We start from the raw sequence: 11,956 nt of genomic DNA on the forward strand, positions 1-11,956 counted from the left end.
TGTAGTAAGTAGACTTTTCAGATTGGCTACTTTTACTTAGTAATATGCATTTAAGGTTTCTCCATGTCTTGTCATTGCTTGATAGCTTATTTCTTTTTAGCACTAAATAATATTCCATTGTATGAGTTTACTACAGTTTATCCATTCACCTACTGAAGGATATCTTGGGTTGCTTCTAAATTTTTGCAATTATTTCTAAAGCTGCTATAATCATTATTGTGCAGTTTTTGATGTGGATATGTTTTCAACTCGTTTGGGTAAATACCAAGGAGCACAATTGCTGGATTGTTGTGTAGTAAAAGTATGGTTAGTTTAGTTTTGTTTTGTTTTTTGAGACAAGGTCTTCTCTGTCACCTAGGCTGGAGTACAGCATAGCTCACTGCAACCTCGAACTCCTGGGCTCAAGCGATCCTCCTGCCTCAGCCTCCTAAAATGCTGGGATTACAGGTGTGAGCCACTGCACCCGGCCATTGTGGCCTCTTTTATAAGGGCATTTATCCCATTCCTGAGGGTTCTGCCCTCATGACCTAATTACCTCCCCAAAGGCTCCACCTCCTAATACCATCACCTTGGGGGTTAAGATTTCAACATAAGAATGGGGGGAGGTGACACAAACATTCAGAACACAGTGTAACTGGCTCTATAACAAATTTCGATGACCCTTGTACGTTTTTTATAATCTTCTCCCTCTCATGTTTTAGATTTTCAGGCCAGTAGGGCTTGATGACCTGAGTTGTTTCCCAGAAATGATGGAATTTCTGGAAGACAAAGGAGTAGCAATTCTGAAGGCCCCTGGGCAGACTTCTGATGCCAGGACTCACCATCCGCCACAACCTGCCCCTAATGCACAAGTGGCCACTTGTTAGTTACACCACGACCTGCACCAATGCCTGTGGCCCCTCTTTAAAAAGCCCATGATCTCTGTTAATCAGAGAGACGGATTTGAAACCCGATTCCCCATTTTCCTGACTTCTTTCATAATAAAAAACTCCTTTCTTCCTTGGCAATCTTCGTTGTCTCAGTAATTGGATCTTTGTGCGGTGAATAACCTAGACTGAAACCCCCTTGCAGTTTCAATAACAACAGCACTAACCTTTTTCTCTCTCTTTCTCCCCATTTTTATTTCATACGTAAGTTGCTGGAAGCTAATGTTACAATTTAATCTTTAGGTAACAGAACAACAGAGACTATGACATAGTTTGGGAAGTATTTAAGATAGACAGTGATATAATGACTGTTGGGACTATGTATTTCCTTATTCTGGAGAGAGGGTGAGAACTTCTCCACTTGTGAGAAAGATAGCTGCGCTTTTTTAGGTGGAAATATGGAGTTGTTTCATTGTGGTATGGAAGTTCAAATGCATACAGAAGAGTGTATACGGAAGCCGAGTCTCTAAGGGATTGACTGTGCCCGTTATCAGTTTATCGTCTCTCAGTAACAAATCCACCCTTCCCTGCGCTCTATGACAGTGGAGAGTAGCCTGTATTTTTTCTTTTCCAGCTGACAGTGCTCAGCTTTGTCAGTAGAGGGAGCCGGCAGGACGCTGTAGGAGGCAGGGGTTTCTGTCCTTGGTTCTGGTGTGGTTCCTCCAGGGCCTGGCTCCTGGAGCACCCACGGCTTCTCCAGCCTCCAGCACTGTGGGCTTCTGCAGTGTGGGCAGCTGCATCAGTGCCTGGGTCCCTGTCAGTGCGTGGCAGTCAGCAACACGTGGTGGCTAGCCACTTCCCTTGGCACTCCCTTGGTGGCTTTGTAACACAATTTGAGGTACAGTACAACTTCCCCCAGCACCCCAAATGTCAGATTTCCAGCAAGTTCCACCAGTGCAGCACCTCAGTGAGCCACAGCCACATCCTCTCCAGGGAGGTCTAGAGCTCAGCCCTGCTGGGAGGGAGGAGAAGGGAGCTCTTCCTTGGGTGTCTGTCTCTGCCCCAGGAGGTAGTGGCTGCTCCTTCCATCTTGTATTCCTTATTCTTTAGCATTCTCTTTCTCTTATTAACCAACTCCTCAGTACTCCAACCCTGCTACAGTAAATATTTCTTTACATTAAACTTTTCCTGTCCAAATTACTGTGTGGTTTCTGTCTCCTGATTGGACTCTGACTGATACAGTGGAGAATAAAAGAACCTCAAATGAGGGCTGGTTTCATCTTGCAATCCAGAGATGCATTGGGAATCAGTGACCTGGGTGTCAAAGCTCTTTTAAAAGGCAATATTTATAATAGAACAACACATATTGAGCTCTAAGCACTTTATATCTCATTTAATCCTTCCAACGGCCCAATGAGGTAGTGCCATTGCTGTTAATCTTATTACACTGATGAAAGAGCTGAGGTTAAGAAACTTGCAGGATACCACATAGCTGGTAAGTGATGTGTTCCAGTTACAACTACTGCATCACAAACCATCCCAAAACTTGGTGGCATAAAACAACCATTTTATTATGCTCATGGATTCTGTGGGATAGGATGTTTTAAATATACTCAGGATTTTGGTTTTATCCAGGAATGGTGAGGCCAATAGCTCAGGAGATGACTGCTATTGAAAATATAGTTTCTTACTTACAGTTCCCAAGAGGAGGGGGCACACTACGCCATGTAGGGCCACATGTGGAAGCACCAGGTCGGCCAGACAGCAGAAGAAAGGAAAAGTATGGATACAAGACTTTATTGTGTTTTTTGGAGGAAGAAATGGGTGCGGCAGAGTAAGCAGGCTAGGCTTGCTAGCAATGGGCTAGGCAGGTTCAGGACTGGCTAGTTTGAATAATTCTGGTGGGCTCTGGGGCATAGGGACTGTCTCTAATCATCCAATACCTGGACCTCGGATGATTGGGGCAAAGGAATATTGCCTTCTGGAGTGTAAGAGTCAGATGGTTCGGCATATGGACTCAGGATTGGTTGGTTTGCATGTCAAAGGCATGCTTCTAGGGACAGTTGTTTGCTATCTCTAGGAATTAGTTAACGAATTCCTAACTAACCAGGGCAGTCTCTCCCCTGGTTTGCAAGGCCTCAAGCTGTCAAAGCATCATAAAATACAGAAAATAAAAAACATGATTAATACACAGGAATTCACACATAGCACAGTGGGAGTAGCTTGATTCTGCTCCACAATGTCAAGACTTCAGCTGGAAAGTCCTGCCCCCTGAGGTTGACTTGACAGCTGGCCTTTCTTTCTGGCCATACTGAAAGTCATCGCACTGGGGCTTGGAGGACCAACCAAGTAGCACTATTCTCGTTCTCTGAACAGCCTAGGTCCTGCCTTTGATCTCACATTCCCTCTGTCTAGACCTGTTGGGGCTGGGATTTTACCCCACTTACAAGCTAATAAGCTGGCCTGGTATTGTTCACGGATTCTGGTAGAGGACACGAGATTCCTTAGAGATAAGGCAGCGTGAGCATCCATCCTAGTTATGTCTGCTCCCTTGTCCTCCACTCTCATGGAAGCAACACAGAAGGACCCGCGTGGACGGTACACATGCAGCAGGTTTGTGACACAGCTGAGAGGCACTGAACTTGGGGAACTCACCGCCCATTGCCACCGCCACCATTTTTATTGTAAGCATGCCAGCTCCTTGGGAGAAGATGTTCCCTCATCTCTCAAAGTTGCTGGCTGCACACACAACCCTGAGGAGTGGTTGGGCGAGAGCGGTCATGGCCTTGCATTCACAGCACACCCAGAGGTAACATACAGGGATGCTCAGGCCCCAAGGTGGACTCCTGCTCCCAGCAACGCCTGTCTCCCATCTCTGCTTGTCGAAATTCTATCCAGCCTCGAATGATACCTTGTGCTGGAAGATTCCCCAGCCCTCCCCTCACACATATGCTCTCCTTCCCTTTGTATTTTCCTCACAACCCTCACCTGCACCTCTCTTTCCTGTCTGCAACCGTCCCTCCCCTGCCAGCAGGGTGCACACACCTTGAGGGCGGGGCTTGGTCCTCTCCATTCCTGCCTTCCACACCCAGATTGTTTGCATCTAGTAGGTGCTTAGACCATGTTTGTCGAGTTGGACGGAATCAAGATCTTCCCGCATGCTTATGCTTTTCCAGAGAGTCTGCTGGACTGTGCCTTGGAATGCGAAAACATTCCAGGATTCCAGAGGCTAAAAATATCGCCCCAAAGCCGCCGCCGGGCGCTTCCTTGTAAGGAGCGAGTCGGGACTCCGGAGGCTGAAAGTTTATGCCCACCAGGTGGCGCCCTGACCCTCCAGTCTCCGGAGGCCTTTTTTAGAAGAGGGGAAGGATTCTGTTCCCTTCCCCATCTCAGTGTTTGTTCGCTTAGGTCCCCCACTCACAGAAGTCGCGTCATCAGTCCAGCACCCAGGTTCAGCCCCTAGCTGCCTGTCTGAGCCTCAGGCCTACTTAAGATGGCATCAGGAGGGCATGGAGCACGTCCCTCCAGCGGGTGCCAAGGGAAGGATGCCGAGGAAAAGCCCTGAAACTGGGGTCAGAAGACCTAGGTTTGAGTCCCAACAATGACACTTACAAGTTGTGTTTCTTTGGGCAAGTCACTTAACCTTTCTGGGTCCCTGGGAGAGCAGTTGAGAATAAAATGTGGGGAATTATATAAAAGCACTTTGAACGTGGACGTGGCGTCAGCTCCACCTGGGCTGGTGTTTCAGCTGTCACCACCAGCTCTGTGAACATGGTCAACTTCTTTAACCCTCTAAGCCCTGGTTTCCCCATCAGCGATTGAGAACTAATAACAATCATTTCATGGGGTTGGTGTAAGAATCAAGTAGAAGGAAGAATTTAAAGTGCTTGCCATCGTGCCTAGCAGACAGTAAGTATTCAATTAATAAAAATGACACATTTATGATGTATCCCTGGCCCCTAAAACAGTGTCCAGCCCTTAATAGGTGCTCAATATCTATTTGCTGGGTAAAATAATTTTACAGATGAGGAAACTGAGGCACAAAGAGGTCAAGTAGCCTCTTCCCCCTCTGCCTAGGTCCCAGCACTAGGGAGCAGTGATGCAATGATGCATAGCCGGGCAGTCTGACTGCAGCGCCTGCACCCAGAGCTTCCACACCATGCTGTCTTGCATCGACAGGGGTGTTGTACATCACCATTTGTTCATTAAAAACACACATTCCGAGCTTTCTCAAGTATCTGTAAGTGGACTGAGTGGGCAGTGAGTGGCATTAGCCCCCAAGAAGCCACCTAGTGTTGCTCTCCCCCATGGAAAGCCAGCCCGCTGGAAGAAGAACCTGCTCAACCAGGCTGGGGGCCAGTGGATTCACCCCATGACCAAGAGATGAAGGACCAGCTCTGCAGCGTGGGGTTTGCTGGAGTCTGATGCATCTACAGTCCGCAGGCTAAGAGGGTCCCTCTCCGTTCCATTGCTGTTCCTGTGGCCACTTAGTCATCTATTCCACTTATATTTACGGAGGGTCTCCTATGTGTCAGGCACAGGCAAAGATGGGTAAGACATGACAACCAATGGTTATGACGTAGCCGACTTAGAACTACTGCAGAGGGGTGGTCCAAGTGGGGGCCTAGAAGAACAAGTAAATAGCCTGGGAGACTGGACAAAAGGAGGCAACATTTAAATTGGGCACTGAAGGATAAGTAGGAGTTTGGCTGCCAAGTGGGGTCTGGGAATGCAGGGCATTCTGAGGAATCTGGGAAATTTAAGAGGATTAGTGGGGCTGGCATGCTGGTGGGAGCAGGGGAAAGGGAAGGAAGTGGAAAACCAGGAAGTTGGAAGTTGGCTGGGGCTAGATTGTGAAATATGCCACATGGACGAGAAAGACTCTACCCTGTGGTCAGTGGTGTAATGAACAACCAGGTCTGCTTTAGAAAGATGCCGCTGGGCCACAAAGGTTGGATCTGAAGGGGAGCGAAGAGAGACCAGCAGTATGAACCCTTCTAGGCTTCATTTTCCTCCTGAGTAAAATGAGGAGCATAATTGTATGTGCCTCTGAGGTTGTTTTGAGGCTTGAATGGGAACACACGTCCAGCGTTGACACAGTGCTAACAAAAATGTAAAGCTTCATTAGTCTCCATTGCAGGCAGCTTGGCCTAGCAGTTAAGCACGTGGGCTTTGCTGTCTCTTGGAGCTGGTTTGTAGCAGATTCAGAATCTAGGCAAAACGGGGGGATGGCGGGAGGGGTTGCATAAGAGGGTGGAGATGAAATGTTTAGTGCCGTGTGGGTGATGGTGGGTGATGGTCTCTCACACTGACACTGGGAAGTGGACGGCTGAGACAGAGTCTGAGCCCCGCTTTAGGCAGGATGAGTCTCAGGTGGCCCCGAAAGATATGGCGGATGTCCAGGTGAGAATGGGTGCCAGCTCAAGCCCAGCTCTGCTCTCCCTCGCCAAGGAAGGGCCAGGAGGCCCCGGGGACGCTAGGCCATGAGAAGGGTAAGGAAGGGGGCCCGGCCAGAAGCTGTTAGGACGCTGGAGAGGCTGACTTTCCCCTCGGGGCTGGACCGGAGCTGTGGAGGCAGGGCGGGTCGGGGCGACCCCAGATGTGGCAGACTTGGCGCGGGCGGACGGGCGGAAGGCGGATCGGTGCAGGGCACCCCGCCCTGCCCTGAGGATGAAGGAATCCGAGCTGGGAGTCTGGCGCGGCAGGGAAAGGGGGGCGCCAGGGTAGTGAGCGAGACGGGAAGAGAGATGGCAGGAAGCCGGGAGGAGTGAGCGGGGGAGGAGATGGTGGAGAGGAAAGGAAAAGGGCGGGCAGGAGGGTGGAGAAAGGGCGAGAGAACGAGAGGACGGCTGGGGGAGGAGAGAGGGGAGGAAGGGTGGGGAGAGGAGAGGAAGAGAAAGGGCCAGGAGGCGAGCGCGGCGAGGATCCCGCGGCGGGCGCAGCGGGCACCTCGGCCGGGCAGCCCCGCGAGCAAGGCGCCGCCATTCCGCTGCTCGGGGCGCCGCCGCCGCCGCCACCGCGCCCGGGGGCCATGCTCCCGCCGCCCCCGCGCCAGCCGCCACCCCAGGCGCGTGCGGCCCGGGGCGCGGTGCGCCTGCAGCGGCCCTTCCTGCGCGGCCCGTTGGGCGTGCTGCGGCTGCTGCAGCTGCTGGCTGGCGCCGCCTTCTGGATCACCATCGCCACCAGCAAGTACCAGGGTCCCGTGCACTTCGCGCTCTTCGTGTCCGTGCTCTTCTGGCTGCTGACCCTGGGCCTCTACTTCCTCACGCTACTGGGCAAGCACGAGCTGGTGCCCGTGCTGGGCTCGCGCTGGCTCGTGGTCAACGTGGCGCACGACCTGCTGGCGGCCGCGCTCTACGGCGCCGCGACGGGCATCATGATCGACCAGACGCAGCGCCACAGCTACTGCAACCTCAAGGATTACCCGCTGCCCTGCGCCTACCACGCCTTCCTGGCGTCCGCCGTCTGCGGCGGCCTCTGCCTCGGCCTCTACCTGCTCTCGGCGTTCTACGGCTGCTGCCGCCGCTGCCAGGGCAAGCAGGAGGTGGCGTGAGGCCGCCCGCGCCCGCTGCGGCCCCGATTGGGGCGGGGGACCCTCCGGAGACCAGCGCCCCCAGTCCTTCCTGCTGCTGCTGCCCCGCGCCGGTGCGCCCTGGCACCCTCCCCTTGCCCTGCGTCTCCACTGCCACCCGCGCCCGTGAAGCCGACACGCGGGTCCCGCCCGATGACAGCGCTACAGCCCAGAGTCCGAACCGCCGGGCGGGACGCGCCGTCTCCAGGGACCAGCGCAGAGCTGCGATCCGAGGGGCGGACGCACACTCCAGATGGGCCGCCCCGAGGCGAAACCTCGCGGTTCCTCTTCCCCTTCCCTGCAGAGAGCGAGACGTGGACAGGCGCCGCGTAGATCCGGGGGAGGCTCCCAAATTGGAACCAGCCTCACAGCTGCGCCACGGCCCCCTTCCCTCCCGCCCCGCGGTCGGAAGAGCACCCCTTTCCCTGGCCCCTCTTCCAGGCTCCGGTGCTGTAAAAGACGGGCGCCAGCCGCGGGCGGAGCTGGGGACAGGCCTCAGCTGGTCCCGGGATGAGCGAGGAGTTTGGCTTTAGCGTGGGTTGTGCGGGCATCCTGCGCACCCTCTCCCCATCTCTCGGTGCTTTGATGTTTTGGGGTGGGGCCCATCTGCGGAGGTGGGGACGGGTAGGAAGGGCCTGCGGGCTGTACCTTTTACACCTTCGGAGTTTTCTCTCGCCTCTGCCTACTCCGCTTTTGTCCCTGCAGTTTATGCAGGCCAGTCCCAAACACACGCTAACTTTCCTGGCCTCTCAGTGACACAAGTCTCTTCACAGCCTTCTACTCCCCTCCCCTCACCCCCCAATATGTTTGCATTAGGAATCCCACGACCATCGATGAATGTTAGGGTGAGCCCCACCCCGTCTTTTTACAGGTGGGGACCGGGAGCCTGCTCTCGGGAACAGCCAGAGTAAGATTAGAATCGGGTCTGTGCGCTCGCAGTCCAGCGCTGTTTGCAGGAGAGGAGCGGGTGAGCCCGGGCCGCTGGCTTGGGAGCTAGCCCTCTGATTCAAGGCCAACTAGGTTTGTCAACGGTGCTATCTCCCCTTCTTGGAGATTGGCCATGCTCATTAGCATGTCAAAGACTGAGAATGCCGCTGTTACAGAAGCCCAAGTAATTTAGTTAACTGTATTAACTGCTTTTGGGCCTGGGCCAGTACTTCCCACCCACCTTAGGGCTCCAAGCAGTCCTGTGCTGTCCCGGGGCTCTCATTCCTCAGGGGCCCAACCCATTGGCTGTGTTCTGTTTGAAGATTTGGGGAGCTCCATCCCTTTCCCAGGGAATTTCTCTAGCAGAGGGAGGGACCCACCCCGGTGAGGAAGGAGATTGCTGCCCCTAACCAGCCAGAGACTTGGTGGACTCAAACGTTCCTTTCCATTGATGAAGAAATGAAGCCAAGGTTATCCAGATGGTTTCCCAGTCAAAAAAGGAAAGTCACCTGTAAAAGATGTGGGCTTTGAACGTGAACAGCTGGGAGGGTGGGGCCCGCTCACCGGAGAGAAGAAAAATCTCTGGAACTGGGGTGAACTGCTGGCTGGGCCTCAAAGGTAAGACCCTTCTTGGGTTTCTGGAAGGGGCCATAGACATTTGAATAAAAGGCACGGAGCCTCCTCCTTTTCCAAAAGTTAAAGAGTTTTTGTTCAGAACAAGTTGGAGAGGTGACAATTAGCACAACGTCTAAAGAAGTTGTGAAAATTCAACTATTTTGCTAAATCTTGCAAAGCTCAACCTTCTCCGGAGCAGAAACTAGAATAGGGGAGGCCATGTATTTTTGTGAGCTTGTTTTTAAAGCTTAGGAGCAGAAGTGTTAGGTTTTCCTGTGGAGGCTGTGAAGGTGGTGGTTGGGATGGGGGGTGGTGAGCACACATGTTAAGTTTTACATATGTCACCATCAGCACCTGTGTAGCCCTACTATGTGGCTGGCACTGCTCAAAGTATTTTACAGGTATTTATTTATTCTTTCAATAACCCTACTGAGGTGGGTTTCAATGTTCTTCCCATATTCCACATGAGGATAATGAGCCCCAAAGAGGTTAAATAATTTTCCCAAGGTCCTTAGCTAGTGAGAGGTGGTGGAGCTAGCATTTGAAGCCTGGCAGTTTGGCCTTTAAAGGACCAGGCTATACTATATATAGTAGGAGGTCAGTACGTGTTGGCTACTGTCAATATGGTTACTTAAAATATTTTTTTAAATTGTGGGAAAATATAACATAAAATGTACTATTTTAACTATTTTTTTAAGTTTTTTGTTTGTTAGTTATTTATTTTTGTGCTTTTTTGGGGGGTGGGGGAAGGGATCTCCCTTTTTTGCCCAGGCTGGTCTCAAACTCCTGGCCTCAAGTCATCCTTCTTCCTCAGCCTCCTAAGGAGCTGGGACTACAGGCCTGAGCCACTGCACCCACTGGTCTTAACCACTTTTAACACATTGACTGCCACACAGAAAAACCAGAAACTCTTCCTTGGGGCCACAGTGTTTTATTATGAAAATAGAATAAAAACTTCAAATGCGATTTAAAGGCAAAAATATAAATAGAAAAAAGTTTATTGACTTCTATTTACTTAAAACACATTTTTAGAATTAAATTGTCAATATTAATTGTAACAATAAGAACATCAACAAATAAGATTTTATATATGCTTCATGTAGCCCCAGGGTCAAAACTAGAGTGAGTTAAATACAACTCTCACGGCAGTTAATGTGTTAAGTGTACGGTCCGGTGGTGTTACGAATATTCACACTGTAGTGCAACCACCACTACCATCCTTCTCCAGAACTTTTTTCATCTTGCAAAACTGAAATTCTGTACCTAGTAAAATTGTGGTTATTTTTGTTGCTTTTTCTCTCCTCTGGGAAATCCCAGAACACTGAACCCCAAGGGTCGCCTGGGTCCTTCATTGTCTGAGGCTGGGTCCTGCTGTCATGCTCCAGGAAGAATAACTGTTCTCTCAGCCCCAGCCGCTGACGCTAGCCAGAGCTTGGGGTGGGCTTATTGGGACAGTCGGGGTGCCTTGGAAGCCCAGTGACTTTTGTTCTTCTGTTGCAGGTTTCCATGTTGCTGGGGCTGTGGAGATTTCCAGGGTTGGCCATAGCAGCTTCTCCCAGGGCCCACTTCCCTGGGCTGGGCACACCATTCAGGCCTGGGCCAGGAGAAGGTTTCACAGTCCTCACTGGTAGTAGGGGGAGGTGGGGAGAGGGGTGACCTCTGACCCCCAGCTTCCTTTCCACACCATCCAGTAGAAGAGTCAAGATGGGTGAAGATTGGTTTTGCCTCAACTGAAGAGAATTCCTGATTCTCCCTGTGCTACGACTTGGACATAAGATTCTGGACACCTGGAACTGAGCTGTGCACCCCTGTACCCTAAACAATGGGTTTGAGTTTGAGCTTTTGTTCTTTTTTCTTTTTCTAGATCACCATGTAAGTTGCATCCTCAGCTCAGGTCCAGCCCCCTCAGGATCCCCTTCTTCCCCCCAGCCCCTGGTGCTGTCTGTGGTCAGGTGACCTTACTCAGGAGCAGATATCTCCTTGGCTTTCGTGGTGCCTCATCCATCCAGACGTGCCTGTAGCACTCCAGAGCTCACTGGCTCTTCTAGATGTGCCTTCTCGCTTGCTTCCAGCGGCTTGGCGGTCCCTCTGTCTGCCAGATGTGAGATGGACTCGTAAGACGGCCGGCACACCTGCCCTCCCCTTCTGGGTCCTGTGCGGTAGGAATGGCCATCTGACCTGGCCTAGCACTTTTGGATACTGCAGGCAGTCTCAGAGGCCTCCCTCTTTGGACACCAGGACTCAGTCCAGCCCAAGGCCACCTGGGCAGCTCCCAGCCCAAAAGCCTGCGGCCACTTGCAGACCCAGTAGAGGATTTCGACAGTGTTCTGCCAAGGCCAAAAGGGAGAGATGATGGGGGTTAGGGAGAGGGGACTGATGTGCCTCATTCAGTAGTTTAGTGGTGATTACTAATATGCTTTTCCAAATAAAGTTTGGTTGTCTGATCTCAGTGTATGCGTCTTTTGTCCTGGACCTCTGTGGTGACCCTGTGTGCCGGGTCCTCCCTGCCTGCCTGCCTCCCCTCTGCCCCCCTCCCCTGCTGCCTGCCTCCCCTCTGCCCCCCTCCCCTGCTGCCTGCCTCCTCTCTGCCTCCCTGGTTTCCTTTCTCCTTTGGGGGGGGGGCGGTGGAGGGGGGAAGAAAAAGGAGTTTATAGATTTTCAGTGCAGTTAGGAGCAGGGGACAAGGGTTGCCCGAGGACAGAAACCAGAGGGAAGAAAACTGCCTGTGTCTGTCCCTGAGGCTGGAGGGAATTCCAAAGGCTCCTGTCCCTGCTCTCAATGGGCCCTCTGTTGGGGAGCCAGGAAGAGTCTGTTCCAGTCCCACTCCATCATTTTGCAGAAGGGGAAATGAAGTCCAGGGTGGAGTGGCAACCTGCCTAATGTGGCACAGCTGATTAGGGGCAGATTTGGGATCTCCTGGAGCCCAGACGCTGGGTTTCTTTCCTGCGGACCACTGTGCCTGCTCTGGTGTTGCCTC

The 11,956-nt window shown here is 52.1% G+C and overlaps 1 protein-coding gene across 1 annotated transcript; it reads left to right on the plus strand.

Moving 5' to 3' along the window:
• Nucleotides 1-6,888: 6,888 nt before the first annotated feature.
• On the plus strand, nt 6,889-11,412 carry MARVELD1 (MARVEL domain containing 1). Its single transcript, XM_069460121.1, has 2 exons — nt 6,889-8,982; nt 10,480-11,412. Exon 1 carries the CDS (start codon nt 6,898-6,900, stop codon nt 7,417-7,419), a length of 522 nt encoding a protein of 173 aa, XP_069316222.1. The 5' UTR covers nt 6,889-6,897; the 3' UTR covers nt 7,420-8,982; nt 10,480-11,412.
• The last annotated feature ends 544 nt before the right edge of the window (nt 11,413-11,956 follow it).

The sequence above is a fragment of the Eulemur rufifrons genome, chromosome 28 (assembly GCF_041146395.1).
Source record: "Eulemur rufifrons isolate Redbay chromosome 28, OSU_ERuf_1, whole genome shotgun sequence".
NCBI lineage: Eukaryota > Metazoa > Chordata > Mammalia > Primates > Lemuridae > Eulemur > Eulemur rufifrons.